The sequence below is a fragment of the Triplophysa dalaica genome, chromosome 6 (assembly GCF_015846415.1).
Source record: "Triplophysa dalaica isolate WHDGS20190420 chromosome 6, ASM1584641v1, whole genome shotgun sequence".
NCBI lineage: Eukaryota > Metazoa > Chordata > Actinopteri > Cypriniformes > Nemacheilidae > Triplophysa > Triplophysa dalaica.
Window position 1 is genome coordinate 26,117,870 of NC_079547.1, and position 27,178 is coordinate 26,145,047.

Below are 27,178 nucleotides of genomic sequence, written 5' to 3' on the forward strand. Positions count from 1 at the left end.
AGGATCGTAATGACTTTTATGAGTCAAATGAGACACATGTAGAGTCTGGAGGTGTTATTGAATGTAGAGTGTCAACGTCAAATCATCTGGATGTGATGAGAAATGTTTGAGTTGATATTGAATTCTTCAATTATATTGACTTTGATCGCAGACTCAGTTTGACATATTGTTGACATCTCTTCTGAAGCTCATTTGTCAGATTTCTGACTCTTTTTCTCGGGAGAAATGTCTGAGAGTTATTCTATCAAACATGTTACTTTACACACACGATATGCTGATTGATTTATGTCTGTTCAGAGAGAAGAGGTCATCTTGACTGTTGTTCATTTCCTGTTCTCATTGAAGGATTCACAGTATTAACCCCTTAAGGTAATGACATACTCCACTCCTTCATTCAGTGAGTAACCTGTCTGACCTCTAAACTAATGTGACCTGTGTGTCTTCTTCACTCACTCTTTACCATCTCATCATCTCATCTCATCTTCTCATCATCTCCTATCATCTCATCATCTCCTATCATCTCATCCTATCATCTCATCATCTCATCTCATCATATCATCTCATCATCTCATCTCATCCTATCATCTCATCATCTCATCTCATCATATCATCTCATCATCTCCTATCATCTCATCATCTCATCTCATCTCATCCTATCATCTCATCATCTCATCTCATCCTATCATCTCATCTCATCTCATCTCATCCTATCATCTCATCATCTCATCTCATCTCATCTCATCTCATCTCATCTCATCTCATCCTATCATCTCATCATCTCATCTCATCCTATCATCTCATCATCTCATCTCATCTCATCCTATCATCTCATCCTATCATCTCATCATCTCATCTCATCATCTCATCATCTCATCCTATCATCTCATCTCATCCTATCATCTCATCCTATCATCTCATCTCATCCTATCATCTCATCTCATCCTATCATCTCATCTCATCATCTCATCTCATCCTATCATCTCATCATCTCATCTCATCCTATCATCTCATCTCATCTCATCCTATCATCTCATCATCTCATCATATCATCTCATCATCTCCTCTCATCTCATCTCATCCTATCATCTCATCTCATCCTATCATCTCATCTCATCTCATCCTATCATCTCATCATCTCATCTCATCCTATCATCTCATCTCATCCTATCATCTCATCATCTCATCTCATCTTCTCATCATCTCCTATCATCTCATCATCTCCTCTCATCTCATCCTATCATCTCATCTCATCCTATCATCTCATCATATCATCTCATCTCATCCTATCATCTCATCTCATCCTATCATCTCATCATCTCATCTCATCTCATCTCATCTTCTCATCATCTCCTATCATCTCATCATCTCATCCTATCATCTCATCATCTCATCATCTCATCATCTCATCATCTCATCTCATCATCTCCTATCATCTCATCATCTCCTCTCATCTCATCCTATCATCTCATCATCTCATCTCATCCTATCATCTCATCATCTCATCATCTCATCTCATCCTATCATCTCATCATCTCATCCTATCATCTCATCATCTCATCTCATCCTATCATCTCATCATCTCATCCTATCATCTCATCATCTCATCATCTCATCTCATCCTATCATCTCATCATCTCATCCTATCATCTCATCATCTCATCTCATCCTATCATCTCATCATCTCATCTCATCCTATCATCTCATCATCTCATCATCTCATCATCTCATCATCTCATCTCATCTCATCCTATCATCTCATCATCTCATCATCTCATCCTATCATCTCATCATCTCATCTCATCCTATCATCTCATCTCATCTCATCTCATCCTATCATCTCATCATCTCATCCTATCATCTCATCATCTCATCTCATCTCATCCTATCATCCCATCATCTCATCTCATCATCTCCTGTCATCTCATCTCATCCTATCATCTCATCATCTCATTATCTCCTGTCATCTCATCTCATCCTATCATCTCATCATCTCATCTAATCTCATCATCTCATCTCATCATCTCCTGTCATCTCATCTCATCCTATCATCTCATCATCTCATCATCTCCTCTCATCTCATCCTATCATCTCATCTCATCCTATCATCTCATCATCTCATCTCATCTCATCCTATCATCTCATCATCTCATCATCTCATCTCATCATCTCATCATCTCCTCTCATCCTATCATCTCATCTCATCCTATCATCTCATCATCTCATCTCATCTCATCCTATCATCTCATCATCTCATCTCATCCTATCATCTCATCATCTCATCTCATCTCATCTCATCCTATCATCTCATCATCTCATCATATCATCTCATCTCATCCTATCATCTCATCTCATCTCATCTCATCTCATCTCATCTCATCTCATCTCATCCTATCATCTCATCATCTCATCTCATCTCATCCTATAATCTCATCTCATCCTATCATCTCATCCTATCATCTCATCATCTCCTGTCATCTCATCTCATCCAATCATCTCATCATATCATCTCATCATCTCATCATCTCATCATCTCATCTCATCTCATCTCATCCTATCATCTCATCATATCATCTCATCTCATCCTATCATCTCATCATCTCATTTTATCTCATCCTATCATCTCATCTCATCCTATCATCTCATCTCATCTCATCCTATCATCTCATCATCTCATCTCATCTCATCTCATCCTATCATCTCATCTCATCCTATTATCTCATCATCTCCTGTCATCTCATCTCATCTCATCTCATCCTATCATCTCATCTCATCTCATCTCATCTCATCATCTCATCATCTCCTGTCATCTCATCCTATCATCTCATCTCATCTCATCTCATCTCATCTCATCTCATCATCTCATCATCTCCTGTCATCTCATCCTATCATCTCATCTCATCCTATCATCTCATCATATCATCTCATCTCATATCATCTCATCTCATCCACTGACGGCTGCTGGAATCTAATTTTTCAACTATAACTTCACATGACCCACTGTCCCCAGTCATTATTCATACCATTAATACTTTATATATATATATTTAAGATAACTTCAAATGACTTACATTTATATTTACATTGCATTTGGCAGACGCTGTCATCCAAAGTGACTCACATTGCATTTTACTATATACATTTGTTTCTAGGTATGTGATATTCGTAGTATGATGTTTGTTATATTAATGGCCTGAAACTACTTGTGCATGACCTACTTATTTGATTATGTATATAATATATAACAATAATATTGTATAGTTTATAATGCACTTAAGTGTTAGACTTAAAACCAAGGGTTATCAGTCCTGTCTGTCCTCAGTTGATCAATACAATAGAAAGTGAAGTGCTGTGATGGATTTGCTCTTGAGAAAGTGAAGATAAATATAAGAGACATGTGCAAACTCACGGCATCAATAACGCAGAGAAAACACTATTCAGTCAGTTAATCTTCAGTCAGATTGTGTTGAATACAGGACTCTTTTATTGCATGCTGAGTTGTGTGACGGTGAAAACATTTTGCTCAAATTACAACGGTCCTACTATGATGATCTTTAAAATATCTTTGAGTTTGTAAAAAACAGTGTATGGATATGGTAACTCTTACCAAAATGTACTGTGGTGTTACCATGGTATTGAGATCAAAGTACCGGGTGAAAGTACTTTTCATATAAAACTGCATGGTAAATGTCATAGTTAATAATTTATAATAAAATATAAAACTATAGTTAACTGTTTTTGTACGGATATAAAAATAATCTTCATTTTTATGACAGTGAGTGGATAATACCAGTCACCACACTATTACTGCAGTAAAATAGTATCTGTGTTAGATGTAGTTTTAATGGCTTTCACCTTTGACATGGAGTCAGACAACTAGAGGTCAACTGTTCCACCTTCATGCACTTTTCCATAAAGCTCTTGACCTTGTGTGAATGACACATCATTTAAAAAACATCATATTCTTAAAAGTAAAGGGATTTTCAATATTTTCTGGTTTAGAAACTTCGCCTTTGTTATGATATTTACCACTTCTACATTTAATAAAATGAAAGAATCTGTCAATAGAAAGGATTTATTTGTTAAATATTAAAAATGTATGGTATATTTAAAACGTTGTTTAACTTTGTATAGAGTTTGTGATGCTTGTAGCTGTTAAACACTGCCCTCTGGCGCTGGTGAGGGTTGGTGCTTTAATAAAAAAAACATGCTTTATATATTTGACTGTGTTAAAAGACTCCTAAACTCTGACTGATAAATAAAGTAACCAGTAAGAGTGCTCTGCTCAGGTCCTCAATCAGTATTTAGTAAAGGGTTATAATGAATTGCTTCATTGTCTTCCTCATTTTTGTAAGTGGCCTTGGATAAAAATATGTGTTAAATGCTTAAATATAAGTATAACAGTACGATTTATCATCTGTTAACCATTAAACCATTACAAATGACCTGTATATGGTGTGTTCTGGGTCTTCTACCAGTAAAATGTAATGGTGTTATATTGGTTTCCAGAAGTCAACACATTACTTGTAAAGACAAATAGTTTCCATTCTAAACAATACAATGGCTAAATGTATGTTTTATATATATTTCTAGTATTTTACTCTCATTGGTTACAGTAGCCTATATTATTTACTACACACCTGCATACGTGCGACCGCATAGCAGAAATCTCAGCAAATTATTTCTTAAAGTCACCATACAATCAAACAGGGAAAAAAGTGTTTTATACAGCGTTGCAGTGATTATTATAGATTATTTATTATTAGCGTTGCAGTGATTATTATCGATTATTTTTTTATTAATTTGCACTTGTAATCTTTAATCAATAACTCTCAACATCAAATCTTCACCACATGACGTCAGCAACAAAAAAGAGGTAGGGCTATACTCACTGTCCAATGGCCAGGCATTTTTAGCCCTCCCCTCCAGTCCCAATTTACAACAAACCAATCAAAACATTCTTTTCTCATTTCAGAAGCCGTTTCACTCGGATACACGTCACGATAAGGAAAAGAAGTCAATCGCAACTTCCGTTTCATTGTGACTTTAAGAGCAATTGTTTGTAAGTAGACGTCACTGTTACGTCACATGCAGGCCAGTAATGCTTAATAAAATCAGTTAATACTAACCCAGACATGCATGCACTTAAAGTAATATTCGTTTGACATTATACTCGTCTTGCTCGGTCTATGGCGCGAGCGTTCTAGATTCATTTCTACGGAAGCCGAGCGCTGTAGTCTAGTGCATCATGGGATCTGACGGTGGCGCTGCATTCAGCTGGTGAAGACTTTCTCTAGATATCAAAGCAGGTGTCTTCACAAAACATGGCAAGTTAAACTTACGTAAATCTGCTGTTGTTTAACGTTAAGAAAGTTATCCCGTTTACAGCAGTCGATACTTTCAAATAAATCCTCAATTCATCTTCTGCGTTTGAGACGTTTTAACACACATCACTTCCGGTCTGCTGGTATTCATTAACGTTACTATAAATCAACTTTTTTTGAATGTCCAGTTCAGCAGCATGGCTTTGCATTTATACGATTTTATTTGTCAGAATGTGTTCATTCATTAAATAAGAGTAATTTATATTAGCATGATTTATTAGTTTCTCTTAACGTTATTTAATACCAATTGTTCTTGTTGCTCATGTAAGTTCACTGAGCATTAACTAATGTTAGCAGAGACAACTTTTGATTTTAAACAGTAATAATAAATATTGAAATTGACAGTATGGAATAAATTGAACATTATTGTGTTTAATAACATGTGTACATTTCATGTGAAAACATCTGTTGATGACACTTCATATCTAGGTATGGGCATTTAAAGCATAATATTCGAAGATCGACGAGAACTATTAGAAAATTATTCGAAATTCACTCCCATCCCCACATGGACGCATTTAAAGTATTACACACACACACACAAACGGAGAGAGAGAGAACATTTACGCTTTAAATCCGTATGACGTCACACTGCTTTATGTATTATTGAATAGGCATTTATTAACAGTACACTGTAAAAAGTAATAAGTTGAGTTTACTTAGAAAACCTGTGGAAAGTGATTACCTCAGAATTTCCAAGTAAATTCATTCATCATTTCTGAGTTGGAGAAGCTACAACAACTTTGTAGAGTTAACTTATTTATTTGCAAAAGCTACAAGAAAACCTAAGTAATTACAACTCAGAATAAAAAGTTCAGTTGACTTAAATCTTTGAGTTAGGCTTAGTAGAGATAACTCAAATAAAAAAGTTAATTCAACATGTCTGCTAGTTCACATTACTAGAAAAATGTGTGGAAAGTGATTACCTTAAATTTCTCAAGCAAATTGTACTCAAAACACTAAGTTGTTAAAACAAAGACAGAGAATAGATTGTTGGTACAAAAACAGGGTCATTTATTTGAATAAAACAATAGTTATTCAAGTGCATACTTGAGACTTGACATGATTTTACCAAAAATGCACATACTGTACTCCATTGCAAAATAGAACAGTCTACCCTTTTCACAAATGTAACTTTTTTATAAAGAGGTATAATGCAAATTTGGAAACAAAGTAGACTACTCTGTAAACTAATTAAGTACAGTTTATTTTCTTGTCTTGTCTAACAAAAATATATCTTGTCTTATTTAAAAAAAACACTTCACATTAATCAAACTGTCAAGTTCGAAACAAGAAACAAAGTACATTTTCCAGTACACTTTAGAAAGAAAAATATCGCTGTCCCCTTTTCACAGAGGTAAAATGAAGTACTGAGGCACATTGAAGACTAAGTATTTTAGTAAAGAACACATTTTTTGTTCTCTTTATCAAACATCAAAAAACATCTAAAATGTTACTAAAACCAACCACTAAACATTAAGCATGTTTAACATTAACATTAAAGTGAAAGCTCACTTACCAATGCAAATTCTGTCATCATTTACTCACCCTCAGATTGTTCCAAACCTGTATTAATTTCTTTGTTCTGATGAACACAGAGAAAGGTATTTGGAAGAATGTCAATTACAAAACAAATCGCATCCCCCATTTACTGTCATAGTAGGGAAATAATAAACACTATAGGAGTCGGGATGAGATCTGCTCAGTTTCTGACAATCTTCCAAATATATTATTTTGTGTTTAGCAGAACAAATTAATTTACCTAGGTTTGGAACAGTCTGAGGTAGGGGTGGGCGATCTAGAAAAAAAATTCAAATCACGATTTTTTCCAGATAGATCACGATTCACGATTTTATCGCGGTTCTTCTTCAAGTTGGTTTTAAGATTATTTTTCAAATTAAAGGGGCTTCAATACAGCCAAACTAAGTCCCCATATAAAAATATACTTTTTACCATTTATATTTTGAAGAATATTTTAATCAAGTTAATATTTAATGAAAGTGCAAGACCATAAATCAGCTGTTAGCAAAAAACTTTACATTTTGAAATTTGTTTTTCATCTTGTTGCGGAACTCGAAGTAAAGCTGTGGAATGGGCGTGGAGGATAAATATTTTTGGCTGGGTATTTCGTAACGTGGATCCACGACTTTGAGCAGTTTTTTAAAGCCCTCATTTTCCACAGTCTTTATGGGAATCATGTCTTTGGCCAGGTAAAATGCGACCGCGTCAGTGACATCTTTCCAGCGCTTGTTCATTCTGTCATACTGATACGTGTTTTTTTTTCTCAAATGGTTCTTTCGCTAAAGTCGTTGTTTAAGCCTTTTAGTTTCCGTATGCTTGGTTGTACCTGATTTACTCGCTTGGGATCCCTTTATAATTTGATTGTCGGCATACTCTTTCAGTCCCTTTATTTTGAGGTGGTTAAAAAGGTTCGTTGTGTTGCCTTACGACGCTCGAATCTTATCATTGCCACATTTGCAAATAACTGTTGTTTGGGCCGTGTCAGTTGGGGAAAACCCAAACCATTTCAATATTACTGATGTAGAATTTTTTTTAGGGACCAAGTCCTCCGTGTTTCCCTCCATCTTCACTGACCGCGTCACTTAATCTTACTGAATTCACAAGCAACATATACAAGCTTGTTAACATGGCGCAATCTATCGCAAGTATGTTGACGAATTTTATAGAACACTACTATATAGGACGATTTAATGATTTTCCCGAAAAAGTGGATCGTGCAGTCATTTTAATCGTTCGCGATCTAATATCGGCATATCGCACACCCCTAGTCTGAGGGTGAGAAAATTATATAAGAATTTAAATATGTGGGTGAACTGTCCTTTTAAGTACGTTTTCCAACAGGAAATAAAATACATTTTCAGTTGTGCTCTACCATTTTTGTAACTTAAAGTGGTTAATCATGAACAATGAAAATGCTCTGTCATGGCAGTTACATAACTGCAGTAGAAGAGTTTTGAGACTTGTGGCCAAGTGACAAAAGCACCCTTTGGATGAAATCTAAAGTGTTCTTCAGTACTGGGGGATACTCTAAATTCAGGGCATAAATGAGCCCAAAGAGGATGCACATGGCTTTGGGAAGATTTCCCAGGTTATCCATTACAATGTTTACCTTCCAAAATAAGGTTTAGTGAGTACAGTATGGATTCACAGTCCTCAAGGATCACTGACACAAAATGCAGATTGAAATGCTGGACAACCCTTCTTCATCATCTCTGTCCTAAAAACACCATAACAAAAATAAAGTCAATTAACTTTACACATTTTAAAATAACAAATGGTTGCTTTCCGACATAAATTGTTTTGTTCCTTATTGCCTTACATATATTTTACTTTCTTGCCTTCTTTTGACTTCTTTCTTTCACATCAGTTGTGACTTTATTCTTCGGTCTTAATTTCCAGCCTCATTCCATCTTTTCAATAGTCTCCTTTTTAAATGTTTTCCTTTTCTTCATGCCATATCTAAAAAAAATTATTGTTTATTAACAAAACTACTTACGTATTGTAAAAATCAATGGGATCCTCTCCGAGGAGGAGTGGGAGGCCATGAAGAAACAGCAGTTCGCCTTTCATTGGTGTCAGACTTCTGGAAAATGATTCAAAGTAAAGTTTAATAGCATTAACATAACACCTGCAAAACCAAAGAACTGGGATATGACTGTGGAGCTTACATTATTGTCAACCTGTTGTGGAATCTTCTTGAGTTTACAGCCGTATCCCCCTTTGGCCTTGAAGATATCAAGGAAGATATTGAAGGAAATAGTCAAGTTCTTAAAAGAATTCCCTTTGCAGGTTTTTGCCAGATATACGGCTGAACTCCGCCAGAACCTAAAAAATTTAAATTAAGCAATCACTTTTCACCGAAATGTGCAAGTTTGGATTAAACATCACATTATCTAAACAGGGACTAACATGGAAAAGAATGTCAGACTTCAACTGCCTCTGATCAGGTGTTCTATGCTCTCTACATTTATGGACATTAAATGTAGAGTAGACATTGCTCTGAAAGGGCACTTTTTATAGGGACACTGCACCATTTCATGATTTTTGAGATGATGCCTTAAATGAGACAAAAAAATTGATTCTGTGCTGGGCTCCTCAAAACTGCACATTAGGCAGAGAAATATCAAAGGGGGGTCATCACATGGACGTGCTTGGCTACCATACACCTGATGTGAATGATTTTTCGTAAAAATGCACGATCATTGAATTAAATGATTTAAATGAGCACAGACAATCTGTGTGGAGACATGGGATTGGAGTAGTTCTAGTGTAGCCTCCATGTTTTAATCTGTAATGTTTCAACAGCTGAGCCCTCTTTTCACACGAAAACAAGCAGAATTTGCATTTCCACCCCATGATTTTAACTCTTCCGAAGAAATGCGTAATTTAATGGTTTGTTAATGGAAAAATCGTAAATCGAGCATCACACTGTTCTTTTGCACATGAACGACACGTGCACAACAAGTGAAAAGCTTTGCGGTTTTCACATAATAATAATAATGGTGGAAAACAAACTAACGACAGATTAAACAAGCTGTACTTAAAAGATGTTAGGTAAAAATCGACGTTTTAAACCTAGCTAGTTAGGCACTGGTCATAAATGGCGGTAAGAGAGTAACCTTGCCTGAAAGAAAACTACTGAAATTAAAGTTAGACTTCCTGTTCATATATACTCATAAAAAACGTGAGTTAATATAATGACGACCGATTAAAAAATAGACTTATAAGCAGGTCAAAAGCTTACCTATTTGTTCTGACAGTTTCAAAACACGATGTGAAGTTTTTCGTCTCTGTCTTCAATTGGCAAACTGTACTGCGGAGAACGCACTTTCGCTATTGCGCATGCGCACACGAACAGAGTCCGCCAACACAAAAATATGTTTAGGTCATTATTATAACTATTCAACACATATTATTACGATTAGATTGATTACGATGGGCTTGCAATAAGCATATAATTTGGGTGTTTTGGTTCTTGATTGTAAAAAAGAGAAGATTCAGAATACACATTTGTTTGAGTTTTTGGAGATAGATAGAGAGAGAGAGAGAGAGAGAGAGAGAGAGATTAACAAGCATTGTTTTCACTATTAAATGTATAACTTTTGTGTGTGTGTGCGCGCGCGCGTGTGTGTGTGTGTGTGTAACAAGTGTTTTTAATAACATCTTTGTCACCATGATATTTGCAAAAGTGAGACCTTTAGTACAACTCACTTGACGCTCTTAGGTACAGTATACTTAAGTTGTTTAGTTTAACTATTGCATTCACCTAAAAGCTCACACAACACTGCATAATCAAGTAAAACCAACAAATTTGTCAAAATCAGTTAAGGAAACTAGGCTTACTGAGTAGATTCAGTTATTACTTTTTACAGTGTACGTCGATCAGCATCAACCGCTCATAATGCTAGAACATTTCCTTGTAAAATATGAGCATGCACATTTATACCATCTAAAAAACAGTGTGATTGATCAAAGAAAATATATTAAAGCCATAAAGATTTTAGACCAGACTTAAAACGCGTTAAAACATATTAACCGAATGAAGGCATTTATTAACAGTCCGGAACGACTTCATGCATTAATAGTTCATAAGGCTTCAGTTTCTCTTGTCATGATAAAGTTTCTCCAGTCTGGCAGTGATGGTTTAGACGAACAGTAAACTCGGGCTGAACAAACTCTATGGCGTTTATTTTGACCCAAAAGTCGCGCGCAAGGAATCCGCGCGCGCACGTGCGATGCAAACGCGCATAATGATATACACGCGTGAAAAAGCTGTTCCGCGAGGGTATCTTTATACACCGCGAGCGCCCAGAAAAGCATCCGCGAGCGTAAAAGAATACTCGCGAGGGATATTTTCGGCTCAGCGCACATAAATGGAGCCCCGCGAGTATGGACTGAGACGAGAGCTCTCGCGAATCTTTCTGCGCTCTCGCAACTGCTGCTCATTAGGGGTGGGCGGATCGATCCTGAAATATCGATACTTCCGAAGCTTAGGTTGTATCGAAAAGGATCGATCCTAACATGAAAACATCGATACTAATGTGTTTTACTACAGATTTGATTTATTTACTAATGTAGCTAATAATTGTATAATAAAGAAGAACTATTTATTTCCCATACATCTATCCGCTATCACGTGACTCAGCAGCGCCAAGTGCAAGCACGCAGATGCTGCTGCAGTCATCGTGTGGAGATTTTTCACCCCTGAATAAAACACGGCGAACTGCGATGTATGATAGTCTGCATTTGGGGGTAAAAATATTAAAATTCCTTTATTATTTAAACACTTTATTTATTTTGTTTCTCAAACAATTGTGTGCACTTTGTTAATAAATTCACTTAAAAAAATGTAATGAAAGGGAAACATGTTAATGTGTTATATTACGGTGTCTAAACATAACACTGAACAAAAACGGAAAAGCAGTTTTAAAAGCTTTGTTCTTCATTAATAATTATGTGCACTTTGTTTTTTTTAAGCTGGACAAGTAATACTAGGATATGGAGAAACTGTTTTGTTTTATATCGGTTTTCTGTTCTGTTAATCCGTTATTTTTACTATTTTACAGTAATAGTTTGGTGTAAAGTTCATGCTTGCAAATTTTATTACAGGATAAATAAGTTAGTAAATATATTTATTTGGTTTAAAATATGCCCTATGTTTTAACATCTACATGATTAATTAGCCTATAAGCACATTAAGAGCACAAATCACAAAATATTTTAGTGGTCATGAAAAATGTATTCAGACTTATCAAATTAATGATGCATTCATCTGATAAATCGTGACATTTCATTCACAGGAAAGTAAATGTAAATTCAAGTGAATGCTTCTAAAACTATTGGTTTTGATATTGGCAATACCGGCCCTGCATTTACTTGGTATCGGATCGATACAAAATCTTACAGTATCGCCAACCACTAGAAGGTGGCAGGTGATAACAGACTGGCTGTTGCATTTTGCAAGTGACCAATCACAGATGCGGAGTCATCAGTCAGCTGTCCAGCCCCCAAAGTCTCAAAAGTCTGTCTGAAGATTGAGCGAGTGATGAGCAGCAGTTGCGAGAGCGCAGAAAGATTCGCGAGAGCTCTCATCTCAGCCCATACTCGCGGGGCTCCATTTATGCGCGCTGAGTCGAAAATATCCCTCGCGAGTATTCTTTTACGCTCGCGGATGCTTTTCTGGGCGCTCGCGGTGTATAAATATACCCTCGCGGAACAGCTTTTTCACGCGTGTATATCATTATGCGCGTTTGCATCGCATGTGCGCGCGCGGATTCCTTGCGCGCGACTTTTGGGTCAAAATAAACGCCATAAAACTCCATAAGATTTTTAAAACCCTCTCCTCCAACAAAGCCGATCTGAATCATATCCTTAGTGATCATCATAGTATTTAAAGCCGTTATTTGCTCCGCCCGTCTGGCATCCAAATGTTCTGACCATAAACTAGCACCTGACTGCTGACCTGTGGATGGACCTGCTGGGTGCTTCGCCCTCAGATGATTGTACATCGTAGTTGTTGATCCATGATAAACCAGCTTTACATTGCAGAGTTTAAACTGCACTTTATTCTCATTCATTTTATTGAAGGACCCCCACACAGAACTCATTTTTGACACCATCTCAATTTACACACGTGGAAACACGGCGAGATCGCTCACACTATTCGAAATTATATCATTAAAAAACGAATCAAATATTCGAAATTCGTGACTCATCCCTACTACAGATCAGTTTTCCTTATACAGTAACCACAGCATGTTTTATTCACAAATAAGATTATAGGGTTTAAAATAATCTGTTTGGTCTATTTTGAACATGGTCATTTGATATTCCCACATGTTTCCCTTTTTTAGTTCATTTTAAATGCAGCAGCTGACAGATACAAATGTAATCTCTTAATTAAAGAGTTTATAAAAAGCATGCATGTAGACAAGAGAGAAATGTTTGGTTTATGAATGATAACATGTCACACAGCAGTTATGCCTCTGATTAAAATGTTACTTGGTTCTAGACACAAAAGTATTCTGAAATGTTCTGCGTCTCTTTGCAAGTCATCAACAAAAAAATATGAATATTTATTATCTCAGCCTTTTGACAATTCCTGCAAACTTGGGCCCATCTTGATGTCCTGTAAAAAGTCAGAAACAGATCCCGGTAAGATCCAAAGCAACCTGTTCATGTGTGAAACTGAATAACGGTTTCTCTCTCACTGATCTGATCAAGTTAAGGTCAATGTCAAGCTCTTTTGGCTGTTAACAGAAGACAAACGGAATGAAAAATGAATGCGGCTTTTACCTTGAGTTTATTGGTCTTGTGTTGTTTACTGAGCTGCATCAAACATTTTCTTCCTTCCCTCCATTCCAGACATGGCCTCCACATTTTTCCTCCAATCGCTGACCTCTACCGTCTTTTCCTGTGGACAGAGACACAAACATGAGCGTAACACGGTGAGCTCTTTAATTCCAGACCGTCACGCCTCACCTTCTCGGTGTCTTCCTTCTTCACAGACTTGAGGTTGGCCCTCAGATCCATTGACACCTTGTGTTTAGAGCCCAGAAGAGATCTCAGGATGGCGTCTGCTGAAACTCTCACCCTTCTCAGGGTAGGTCGCTTAAATTTACCCCTCAGGTCCAGGACTTTGATGTTCAAATCTTTGATCTGAAACCCATTTGTTAAGTTTTTTTATTCTGAGAGCACAACATGAGGATACTGACATTCTGCTGCACATTTAAGAAATCTTGTGTTTTTTACGTGACTTGATTTTGGATTCTCTACAAGCATGATGCATTGTCGAATGAGCGAAGAGGTAACGTGTTCTAACTTCTCTTGTGTTGTGAAGCACTTTGGCCTCAATGTCGTAGCGTTCTTCATCCACCACGTCAATTTTGGCGTGAAGTTCTCGACACAGCTCCTGGTACAGAGCAGATGTTGTATTTATAGACGTAATCTTTGGATGAAAGTATTGTAGTATCTCTGTGTAAATGATTTATTTATATGAATGCCGTCCGTGTCAGAACGTGATGCACCTGTAGTTCAGCAAAAGACATTCCACTGGTCTGAAGCGGAGGAGCTTTCTCACATAAATATTTCTCTTTCTCTGCTTCTTTCTCTGCCAGTTCCTCCTCCAACTCCTCCTTTGCTCGAGCCACCATAAGACTCTGACACACACACACACACATGAATGAAAAATATGATAGTATACCCCAGTGTTTTCTGTAGGAAAGAGTAGTCAGCTTAAGTATTTGTTATGCAAGTGATAATGTACAAGCAGCCGGATGTTATGGCAGAAATAATTCCCGACAGTGTGATCAGGTGAAGCTGAGGGTCTTGTGTCACACTGAAGGGGTTTATTTGGCGATAACAGCCGTCTGCTTGTACATTGTCACGCTTATTACACGGCTACTTGCCACATGAAAAGAAAAACTGGACATTAAATGTGAATTAGAAATATTTGTTTAGCTCATTTTTACCAAATGCAGACCTTCTGCGAGGAAAGGTCATTTAGTTTCGGTTTTAAAGGAAGAAACGACGTTCAAACGTCACAAACAGACACATTGGTTTAATCATTTTTAAATATAATGTCATATATGTTATTAAATAACATATTTATAATTACATTTTGTGTAATATTAAACTGCTCCTCTGAATTGACGTGAAGCATCCGGGTTACAGGGTGTCATTAGTTTTGAGCGGTTGTTATTATAGGAATAAGCGCTGCAAAGCAGTGGGTTACAGTGCATTTTATATAACAGCTAAAGGCGTTGTGGCATGACGCAAAGCGGAGTGCCTTAAACCCAGTAGCTGTTATAAAACGATATTTAGGCTATGTGGTCCAGTCAGCCGATATATATTGTGGTATTTTATAATGGCAAAGAACTCAGCTCAGCCAATCAGAATCAAGGACCAGAACTGACTGTTTTATAATTGAAAATAACAACCATTGGAATGTCGCTACTGGCCAATCAGAATCAAGCATTCAAATGAGCCGTGTAATAAAGTATCGTTCAAGAACATTGTAGTGTGTTGGAATACTGCTGTATTATAGTATTTTTTCATGTGGGAAGCTATGATTTGTGAAAAGATGAAAACTGGGGTAAATTTAGTTTGTCTATGAACTCACCTTTAGCATCAGCTTGCGGGATGCAGAGATCTTGGACTTTTTCTGTTGGAGTTGAAACAAGCGTTTATTTTATAAACATGTAAACGATTAGAGACATTTTATCTTTGCATCATAAAGCATTTTTGACAATAGATTAGATATTTTTGAGTCTTACCTCTTGCCTGGAAGTAAAAGAAAAATATTGATATATTGAGATATTGTTATTGTCAAAACAAACAAAGCTCATGTTACAAGATGCACACACAAGTGTCCAGAGGTCTTTTTTCTTAATTCTTGAATACAACGATTTTAGACTTGGACTTCATATAAGATGACTACAGATGTCTTGAGAATATGTTTTGTTATTCTAAGAATAGTGTTTAGGGGGCTGTGAGCTGTCAATATACTCACTCAGGCATCTTTACAACGGAGACTCGACCTAGGGGACAGAAATAAAGTTATTAGTTTCCAAAGGGTAACACCAATGGGAGGCTCTTCAAGAGGTTCAAGTGTCTGACATGATAATCAGATCGGCGTTCATTTGTCATCATACCACTCAAAGCATCTCCTGCGTTTTACTTTCAAATGATCACTATTATAAGCAGCAGTGTTTCTCATTCACATCACAATGAAACATCTGAGCACTAATGGATTGACGGAGAGATGAAAAGACTTAAAACTCCTCTGTTAAGCGCTTCAAAGTAATGACAGCGACCAAACACACACACACACAGATTTCAGAAGTGGTCCTGTAGGAGGAAGGTGTTGGCAGACGTGGACGGTGGTTTGGTGATATTGGTATGCTAACTATGTTGCACAGATAATAATCCCATCTTTCTCCAGCCCGTATCCACTCATGTCCCAGAAATAGACCCACTCTCACAGACTTTCACCCTGCCCATGTTTCCGATCATTGATGTTAAACGGGTCCAGGACACAAGGGAATTAAACACACATTAAAACACAGCACATCATCACTTACATCTGAAAATAGACAGATCGCCATACGTGATTTACTGAGTGATGTTTCAAAATCAATTTACAATAATTTCTGTGTTTTATTGATTAATATACAAGTATCATTTAACTGAAAGACTTGATACAAGAGAGTGAAATGAAATCCTTTCATGATGTTTTAACAGGCGACCTGATGATTTTCTGTTAAAACCTTCATGGTGATCAATAGAAGACTCAAATGAGTGAATTTGTGCTAGAGGTGAGGGAAGAACACGTCGTGTCATAAATAACTTATTTATTCATTTGACAGAAGTTACTTATAAAAATGAAGGTTCTATAAGAGATTTTTTGCAGTGTGGATCCATAGACGAACAACTTTGGGTTCTCCAAAGGATCTTTCAGTCACATGTTCTTGAAGGATCAATATATATATATATATATTTCTTGTATGCGATATACAACCTTTTTCTTCAACCTTTTTTCCTCTACAAGGAATCTTTTGCATGTGCTTGTAAAGGTTCTGTATGGAACCACACAGCGTGACAAATAACTTTTATATTTAAGACCATAATCGAGGATGCAAACAGTTTTTTGGTGGCAGTTATGTATTAAATCAGTCATCGGTCAAGAAGCCATATGGTTCAATGGTTCACGATCATTAATATTGATGGTGAACGGTTCTGCTTTAATGTCTCGGCGTGTTTGAAAATGGAATCAGACAGAAAATGGAATCAGACGTCTAATATTGTGATGTCAGGTGTAAAGGAAAAGCCAATGATCTTACCTTGTGTTGCTGTGGTGGGCAGATCTTGAAGTGATGCTGTAGAACAATGGCTGTGTTTTTATTGTTCGCCGTCACTCTGTAACTGGATAGTATTATTAGCCGGAGCTTTTATCCAGCACTTGTGCACGGCAGAAGTTGATAGGACAGAAGCAAAGCTTATCACCAGCCGTGTTTCTGTCTCACTCCAGTCTAATCTAGCCACAGTAAAACTAAACTGTAAGAAAAACAACTTGCAAAATGTTCTCCCTACAAAGATAAATTAGTGACGTGAAAACAGCATTTTTAGTTAACAGACTCAAATGATTGTTTTGCATGTACGGAACAAAAAGAGCCTAAAATTGTTTCTAAAAAAGATTATTTTGTTGACTTAGTTTCTCAAGTTTTTGCCCAAAATGCATTAGAAAGTTTGCCCAACTGACATAACAGTGTATTCTGAGTTTGAAAGTTCCCAAGATGCATTGCAGCCTGTTCTTTGCAGCAATTGACATTTTTTAACACTGCCGATTTCGCTATTCTGATGTAATTAAACTAAATTCTTTGTAATATATTCAATAGTAGAATTGACATCAAAATGATGAGTCTGAGAATGAATTAAAAGATGTGTTTTATGTCTTTTGAATCACTTAACCAATAAAGGTTGATGTAGGATATAGAAAGTAATTAGTAATTAAATCATTTTGGTGAGAGTCATTTGTACAGTAATCTAATGACACTATTGAACATGTCATTAGTAACTAGTAATTAATTACTAAAGTAATCAAAGTAACTTACCCAACACGGGTCATCATGAAGATGAAGAACACAATATTCCATATTCTGAGTAAAATAATATAAAAGCATGGTACCTTTACTATAATAAATAAAAGCGTGGTGTATTTTTGTAAGGGAAATCATCTCAGGATGCCGTTTAGTAGTTTTTGTCAACGCTCATCTCATTTATGTTCTTATTTCTCTTAAAGAATTTTAGTAGGAACAGCTGAGATATCATGTTGAAACACAACAGAGCCAGAAAATCTCCCCCTGACTTCAGATGAACGTACACAAGACGCTGTCATTTAAACGTCTTTTTACATTCACTTTTCTAGGATCTAGAATATCTGACTGCTCAGTTTTGTCTTGTCTATCATCATTAGCACGTGGTGTATATTACATAAGACACATATTGAGACCACATCTCTTCAGATCTGTGTGTTTGTGTGTGATTTGCTGGATGGTTCCACGGGGGAACGGCGCCTCATGCTTGACCTCATGCTGGTCTGATTAAAATATTAACTACAGACGACATTAATCTCAGGAAGAATATGATGGGAATGTCATGTAGTCCATACATTGGCTTAGCTAAACATAGAGCGGTGAGACAGCTGTGACCGTGTCTCTCTGGTGTTTGTCAGATAAAAACATTCCATGATTATGAAACGAGGCGTTATCTGAGCTCAAATGGTTTGGCTGGATCCTATTGTTAACGTTAGTAGAATGTTCCATATTCAACACTCTTTCAACAGATATTGGCTCGATACTGGTGGTAATGTTGACAACCTCCATGTTGACCCGGGGTTGACCCTGTGTACAGTCAACCCCGCACTGCTGCAAGAAATAAAGCACCTACACCGTAGTTCTGTCTTGTTTTTACTACAAATATCTAAAAGTGCTTCATTTAGATACATTTAACATTTGTATGCGCAGTTATGAATGATTTCTCGGTGTGGAAGCATTCAAGCAGTGCTGGATTGTGGAGTTAGATGTGTAGTTTTGGCTTTCTCATCATCATCATCATCATCATCATCGTCTGTGTGTCCAGCATCATTTCCATGAATGGCCACCTGAGAGAAATATAATCTCAGTGATACGACATCAGAAAGGTTATCTGAGTCGTGATATTCCGTCCGATGCCCAGGGGTCAGATTTAGAGAAAGCTCTCGAAGGGTCAGTGTGCGGGGAACACCTGTCCTGTCGGCTGGCATGATGGATTTGGGTCTTGGCTGATGTGGAAACCCTGGATTATGGTGATTGTGTGTTAGTTGTGATGCGCAGCTGTCAGCGCTGCTCTGGTTTGGTGTATTTTTGGTGACTAGGGAAGATGGAGAAAAACAACGCTGCAGGAATTTGAACTTTTATATCTGATATCTTAGATTTGATTGTTGCTTGATCTGTGTGATATTTAAACCTCCAGACGCCAGTTATCACCTGCTTTTATTTACGTAGTGTGAAACGCCAGACGGCTTAACTCACATCACACATCTGCAAACTAATCGCTTTTATGACGAAATTTGCAGTTTTTAATCAAAAATTGGTCATTTCTGTGAATCGTGTAAAACAGCACACACGCTTTGGTCCGATGGACACGTGTCCAGTTTCTTTCAGGAAAGGTGCACCTCTCAGAAAACTAAAAAAATGAAGATCATTTTAGATGTTTAATTATGACTTGGAGCTTTGTGATCGTGAGACGAGAGCAACGTATTTCTTTTTTATGAACATCTCAAATTCGAACAAAATCCATATTTTTCTTTAGCTCAAAATAGTTGTCATGTGATGAGGTGCTGACTCATTGGTGTCATGTTTTGCACTGGAGAAAATGACAATGCAACCCCTTATATATCCACCCCACAATTTTCATATGATAAGATATTTAACAATTTGACAGATTGAAAATAACCAAACCCTAAGATGTGTCTTGATATATTAGCCTGTTTATGCATCTTTAGGACCTCCTTGTGGAGTTTGGCTTGAGTTTGGTTGAGAAGCACTCATGCTGTTTAACTTTTCCCCGTCTGCAGGTTTGAAATCAGGTTTGTTTGTTGTTTATTTGTGCGGATGGACTTCACAATGGGTCTGTCATGAGATTGAGATGGGATCAGTGTCCGGCTCAAACACACAAACACTCTTTATTCTTCATCACACTGTGGTTTTGATGTGTGTATGATGTCACCGACCACATCTGAGAAGATCTTCAATGACTCTTGTGTCTCCGCTTTTTGTTTACAAACACTTGAAGTTTGTGTTTGTGTCATCGCATTCCAAATTCAAACCAATACTTTGTTCTCGTTTCAATTGGAAAAGTTCGAAAAGTTCATTTCAATAAATCATGGTTTGTTCAACCAAACTAAATAAATAGAAGCACATTTTAGTATGCTTACAACAATGGCACTGTTAATTGCTTCAATTAAGTAAACTGGACAAGACTCAAAAATCATAGTTTGCAAAGGCGCGATATATTCAGTGTTGGGTAAGCTAATTAAATTTCATTAACTAATTACTTAATAACTAGTTACACCCAACACTGGACATATTGCACAACATATATTAATTTGTGTCTCTGTTATAAGAATCAAAGTAATAATAAATGGCCTGTAGAGTGAAAAATAACCCAGTTTATTAGTACTCATACATATTAGGTGATATAACTGAGGTTATGTTGGATGTCACATGAATGAATTTCTTAGTTACATTGATATATAATAATGCCGTTTATCAGACATTCTTCCGACATGTTGTGTAGGATTGTAGTTTTTCCTCACAGGTGTCGCAGCGGGCTGTGGTTTACTGGGCATGTGCGAGAGCACCGGCTCCCTGCCCAAACCCAAAGCCCTTTGGTCCAAAGTTTTTAGCATAACACCCTGAGTAAACACATAACATGACGTCATAATGTGTTAATACAACCATACCTGAAAGATTTATGAGGACCGAGTCTTTATTTCTATGTGCTGACTGTGTCATTTCAGACACTGATTTAATCAAGAAATCACACAACGTGAATTCAATCCACGACTATTGATGTGCGCGTCATGTATAGATGATGACTGACCTTTACAGTAAATCTCTCCATCTTTATCTGCTAGTGTGGTCGACTCCAGACTCTTGCCACACTTTGCACATCTGAAGCAGCTCTTATGCCACGACTACACAAGGACACACAAACACTTTTATTTTAACAACTTGATGCATGTTGAAATCTTGTTTGTTTTATGTTGAGATCAGAGTTGACTCACGTTTCCTCCTCCCATCACCTTCTCAGCGGCATACACGGCGTTTCCACAGCGGGGACACACGTCTGTGCCACCGAGCTTCTGAGCGGACTTTGATGGGTTGGGATTGTTGGTCGGGTGGTGGGCCGTTTGTCTGCATGAGAAACAGAGACGGTAAGAGATTGCCGCACAACCCACCTGAAGTCATTTTTGTATAATAAACTGTAATCGAAAGTATTTTAACATTATAAATATTACACACTAGCTTTAATATATCACATTCATTATTAAAGTCACAGAAGTTCATTTAAATCATTTCGGTTTATTTTTCTTGCTTCTATCAAAACACGTTGTCAAGAGTTTAGAATACCAAGATGCAAAACTCAATAGAGCGTTCCATCAAAACACCATTTTGGGGTTGAAAATTAATCGGCTTTTTGCTGTCGCAATGGCAATATCAGCTGCTTTGTTAAAAAAACATTTAAGCTGAAATTCGACCTGAATGATGACAATACATGATGACAAAAAAGCCTAGAAACCATGTCAGTTATAAAGCATTTTCATCCCAAAATGGCGGCCGTGCTGTTTCCCAAAAACCTCCAGTTTGGCCTCTTGGTTTCTATACTCTTCAACGTTGTTTTTGGATTTAAATTATCTTTGTTTGTTTTTTTCCGTCCACCATCAATTTCCACCCTGTTAGACAACTGTGACTGAAGGCCATGATGAGATCCTCCAGGAAATGACATCATATCGATAGGGAAGAAGCAGCACTAACATCAGATTTTACAGATTGAAGTTGTATATAGTTTTAGTAAATGTGCTAATCCGTGTTTCAATAGTTCCAGGGTTGACGTGTAGAACCTGACGGACTCACTCACCCAACGGGTTTGATGCCCAGACCTTCCCCAGTGTCCATACTCAGAGTTCCTGCTCCTCCACCGAATCCGTAACCTTTCGGCCCGTATTTCTTTCCATAGCAGGATTTACAGTAGATCTCATCCTGATGTACAGCTACAGTCGTGCTGTCCAGATTCTTTCTGCACACCACTGCAGTGAACACATCAGGTGTTCATATATATATATATATATATATATATATATATATTTAACACACACATATACTCTTTTATTCTGCATCATTAGCTCAGTTGCTCTGTGACATCCAGCTCGTTTTATCTTCAGTATCTCAGATTAGTGCTGTTATACATATTATAAAAATACTACAAATAGACACACAAGAAAAAAGTAAGAGATAAAATGAGCAGAGCTATTTAGTAGTCTCATGTGCGTCTCAGATGTTTCTTCTGAGAAAGAGTCAGAAATCTGACAAATGTGTCTGTAATGAGAGTTTGAGAAGAGATGTCAACAGTGTGTCAAACTGAGCAAAGTCAATATTATTGAAGATCTCAATATCAACTCAAACATTTCTCATCACATTTACTCAAATCCCAAATCCAGATGATTTCACCTCCACAATCCACATTCATTTTACACCAATTACATTCTCATTTGTCTTTTTTTATTTCTCCTATACTCAGTTTTAGGAGAAACATCTGAGACTAAAACACCAGTCCATCAGATCTCCTGAGCAACATTTTCTCTGGGAGAGATGACGTTTGATGAACTTTGGAATATCTGATCTCAGTGTGAGAAATATTATTGTGAGATTTTGAGGAACTTTCTCAGGAATAAATCAGAATGGACTGGAGTTTGATGTCATAAGTCTTGTGTCACTGATGTTTGGTGTGTTTGTAAATGTCCTGACGCACATAAACACTGGTGTGTTCCACACAGACGCTCTTCAGCCATATAAGGCAGACAAACTCACACATCATTGACAGAACACCTAATATGGCCATGTGTGTAAAACAACTTCATTCTGACATGAGCCAGACTAACACTCGCACTCGTTTCTCCTTACTGCAGAAACTTCAACTAATAAAGTGAATTACATACATTGCAAAAAATGTCATTCATTCATAGGACGACATCTAGTAAAGATTATTTTTATTTTTTCTATTTACCTGTATTACAGTGCAAATATCTCAAACTTCTTAAATCAGAACACAATTACTTGAAAAGAAAACTGACCCAAGATATTAAGTCTTGTTTTCGGAAAAATAACTTAAGGATTAAATTAGTTTATGGTGAAAACAAGCAAATAAATCTGTCCATGGGGTGAGAAAAATACACTTGAATTTAGTTTAATTCAACAACTTAATTCAACTTTGGTTCTCTCACCCCATGGACAGACTTATTTGCTTGATTTCACCATAAACTTACTTCATTCTGTCTCATAAAACAAGACCAAATATCTTGAGACACTGTTCTTGTCAAGTAATTGTATTTTGATTTAAGAATGTTTAGATATTTGAACTACAAATCAAGACAAAGACACTTAGTAGGCCTAGTAAGTTGAGCTTATCTCAAATATCTCTCAAGATTTGATTTCTCAAAGACTAAATGCATTCATCTGTAACATACACTGAGAAAAGATCCAGGGTACAGTTCTATTTATCACAAATATCTACTCTTTCCACAACTATCAGCATGAACCATTTTTCCATTTTCCGGTTCACACTTTTTCTCTACAGAATTTTCCATCTCCACCCGTTTCTAACGCTCTCAACACTCACGATTAAATCACAGACCGTTGAATCTGTAGAAGTTCTTCTTGACTGCACTCATATAGATCTAATGCTTTAGATTTGTCATTCGTCTCTCATTTCTCTTGTTCTGATGTTTGTGTGTTCAGCTCAGGTCTCAGATCAGCTGTGGTGACTTACTGCACAGAAAACATGACTTGTGGAAGCTTTGTCCTTCACACTGGACCTCTTCTGCAAAATACACCGTCTTCTTACAGCATCCGCACTTATTTCCTCCTCCCAGCGGCATTCTGAAGATAAACAGCAGAAACACACAGTCTGTGATGTTAAGTGAAGCCCAAGTGAACACGTTAAGCAGATTTGTGATGTTCAAGTCGACAGAGTTTGTTAGAAAGAGGCAAGAATGGGTTACAAGTGAATATTCTGTTACACATTCAGAAGAACGGCAAAGTCTCTCACCTGCTTTGATTTTGTGTGTGATGCTGAAAGATCACAGAGAGTTCAGAAGAGCCTCGAATGAGTCCAGAGAGGATGAGATAGATGAAGAGATGGAGTGGGAGGGAAGAGAGAGAGAGAGAGAGAGAGAGAGAGAGATCACACACGTGATCTCTTTAATGACCATTTCTCTCAGGAATATTTGATGTGTTATCATCTTTTAGTTTAGGCTTTGTGAAAAGCGAAACTGAATTGAATTTGAGTTTGTTATACTGTTGTTTGTTTTGCTGTGTTCAATAGAAACATGAATTTATCTAAACAGCCTAATTCAGAAATGTATGATGCATCTTTTAAACCTAGTCCCAGACTAACTTTAATGTAAAGAGAGTGTTCATAGAAAACACTGACTAATCATAAAATATATCAGTGTCATTGTTTTGTCTCAAGATGCCCATGTAATGTTCTTTTGTAAAGTATGTTTTAAAACGACTTTAAATAATCTAATTTAACCAAGGCCTTGTCCTGTCTTAATCTAATACTTGTCCGGGAAACCGCGCCCCTTGAAGTCATATTTTAGTATGCTGTATTTAACTAAATTGTATTTGATTAATAAATGAGTGGTATGAAATGTTATTCTCATGTAATATAATCGGATGCGCTCGGTAACATAGCAGTAACTGAGCGTGTAGATGATGAATCAGTGTTTGTTTTGAGGTGTTAGTGAGAGAGACTCACAGGTGAAGCAGCTCCTGAGGTGTGCGCGCGCGCGCGTGCGTGTGTGTGTGTTATGGCCTTTAATGGTTAGTTTGAAGCAGAGCCGTTGAGAGAGATATGGAACGCCGAGAGGGTCAAAAACGTGCGTATTTTAACGCGTTGTTTGCGCGTAGAGTAAAGCATTGAAACAGGAAACATAACTTATTGGAACTAACTGATGGCTCCGTGCATCACGTGACACGCGAACATTTGGAACTTCCGTTGACGCAACATAGGCTATGTGAGATTTAAATTGTTTTAGATTAAAGGTCAATGCGTTATGCGTCTGTTTGGAGAACAAAAACATCTCATCAGTTACGTTTTTATGGTCAGAAAATGACTTTTTGCTACATTTAGACTTATTGAATGTTGTTTATTTCACTCATTCACACGTGTTTCTTTTCTCAGCTTATAAACACATCTCTTCTGGACGCGTCCTGCTCTGTGTAAACAGTAAATTGTGGTAAAACAGTCATTTATGTTTAAGGGCAATTTTTCAGTACGGCCACTAGAGGACAATCTTACGCCTTCATCAGCGTGACACACCCTCTCTATCTATCTATCTATCTATCTATCTATCTATCTATCTATCTATCTATCTATCTATCTATCTCTCTCTCTCTCTCTCACTCTCTCTCACTCTCTCTCGCTCTTTCTCTGTCTCTGTCTTTATTGTAAGTGTGCTTTATTGGCATGACAAAATGTACATTCACTTTGCCAAAACATTTGCAAATGGGCTGCGTACAAATACTGCAAGTATGTAAACAAATGAAAAGAAAGATAATTCACTTTAATAAAATTGTTATGTATGTAGTTCAACTTAAAGTGGTTTATAATATATGTAAACATATGAAAACAGAAATAAAGTATAGGTTAAACTAACATTTATAGGTACAGATTTAAGTAGCAGAATAAAGTAATATATTGGAAATATTGTCTTTGTTCCAGTATATTTAGTGAGACCATTACTGTATGTATCAATCTATAGACTGTGTAGTGTTCAAGAGCTTTGGTGAAATTCATTTAGACATGCGTGTGTGTTTAGTGTGTGTGTGTGTTTAGTGTGCTCAGATCAGATTCAGCGCAGTAAATGCAGATAAATGCAGCTCTACTTTAACCGCGAGTGAAACACGAGTCTGTCTGTCTGCAGAGATACTGACCCCCCCACACCGTACTTTATATCAGATCCACTTCACTTAACACAATCACATCTCACAATCATCCTCATCACATACTCAAGTGATGCTCTTGTGATTAATCATCTTAGACCAGATGAAGCAGATGAAGTGTTAAGTTTGCTGGTCTCTTGCTGGCACACCATTAATCTCAGTGATTTAAGCACGTTCATGAGTCCTCATGTGGAGGTCAAACTCAGGTTTGAATGGTACGACATGATTCTGTGAGACACAGTTTAGCACCACTTCAGTGGAAAGATTTTAGAAAAGTTCAGAAGAGTGCTTTACAAAGTGAGCTGGTGAGAATGGAGTCGTCTGGACTGATATAATCATCTAATGCGTTTCCATCAGATCCTCTGAGAGCTTTATGACAGGTGAACTAATGGCGCTACGTTCAGGTTTATGCTTCTGTGAAAGATCCGTGGAGTCTGGAGCCGCGCCAGACCGTCCATTTACTGGTATGTACTGTATTTCACACGCGTGAATGTTTAAATGTTTTTTCTTCAGACTCAAGCAGAGTCACAGCTGAAAGTGATGAGAGAGGATTGGGATGGTGGCTTCATATGGACCTGTGATTGTGTAAATGTGCATTTATCCTCAGACTGTGAGTAAACTGCTTTCACACTTAACACAGATCATCACTTTATTATTCATGAAGGGTCATATGAGGTTTTATGTCTTTGATTTTGTGTTTTTGAAGATAGATTTCTTGTGCAATATTCAGAGATTATGGAGAAAGAGAGAAAGCACAACCAGATTAAAGCACAAACATCTGTAGACACTGTGCAGATGATCCTGTTGTAGCCTAATGCAGCTCTGACTGTAAGGATTGTTTTTCATCTTAACTCATCATCTGCTCAGTGTTTGAAACTGATCATTTTATTATAAGAGTTATTGTAAGGTTCAGGTGAGCAGCATGATCTCGGTCGCTCTCAGATGATGTTGTTCTGTTGGTAAATCATGTCATGTTTGGAGTTTCTCATGTAGTTTCTTCACATTTAAAGC

General features: G+C 37.1%; 2 protein-coding genes and 1 long non-coding RNA gene across 5 annotated transcripts; all 3 read right to left on the reverse strand.

Annotated features, from left to right (window-relative positions):
* Window positions 1-6,435: 6,435 nt before the first annotated feature.
* Window positions 6,436-10,236, reverse strand: LOC130425029 (uncharacterized). The gene is made up of 4 exons (XR_008907018.1): window positions 10,147-10,236; window positions 9,071-9,227; window positions 8,899-8,985; window positions 6,436-8,619 (listed from the first exon to the last, which is right to left on the reverse strand). It is a non-coding gene; the product is annotated as an uncharacterized LOC130425029 (long non-coding RNA).
* Window positions 10,237-13,332: 3,096 nt separating this feature from the next.
* Window positions 13,333-15,670, reverse strand: tnni1b (troponin I type 1b (skeletal, slow)). The gene is made up of 6 exons (XM_056750315.1): window positions 15,523-15,670; window positions 14,429-14,560; window positions 14,224-14,313; window positions 13,884-14,060; window positions 13,698-13,815; window positions 13,333-13,530 (listed from the first exon to the last, which is right to left on the reverse strand). The coding sequence occupies exons 1-5, from the start codon at window positions 15,529-15,531 to the stop codon at window positions 13,723-13,725; spliced, it is 501 nt and encodes a 166-aa protein (XP_056606293.1). The 5' UTR covers window positions 15,532-15,670; the 3' UTR covers window positions 13,333-13,530; window positions 13,698-13,722.
* Window positions 15,671-20,590: 4,920 nt separating this feature from the next.
* Window positions 20,591-25,145, reverse strand: csrp1b (cysteine and glycine-rich protein 1b). Of its 3 annotated transcripts, none has more exons than XM_056750313.1 (7): window positions 24,981-25,144; window positions 24,270-24,292; window positions 23,991-24,100; window positions 22,083-22,251; window positions 21,229-21,358; window positions 21,045-21,138; window positions 20,591-20,856 (listed from the first exon to the last, which is right to left on the reverse strand). In XM_056750313.1, the coding sequence occupies exons 3-7, from the start codon at window positions 24,097-24,099 to the stop codon at window positions 20,780-20,782; spliced, it is 579 nt and encodes a 192-aa protein (XP_056606291.1). In that variant the 5' UTR covers window position 24,100; window positions 24,270-24,292; window positions 24,981-25,144; the 3' UTR covers window positions 20,591-20,779. The 3 variants fall into 3 exon arrangements, with proteins under 3 accessions (XP_056606291.1, XP_056606290.1, XP_056606292.1); XM_056750312.1 differs by having other exon boundaries at window positions 24,270-24,321; window positions 24,981-25,143; XM_056750314.1 differs by lacking the exon at window positions 24,270-24,292 and having other exon boundaries at window positions 24,981-25,145.
* Between the last annotated feature and the right edge of the window lie 2,033 nt (window positions 25,146-27,178).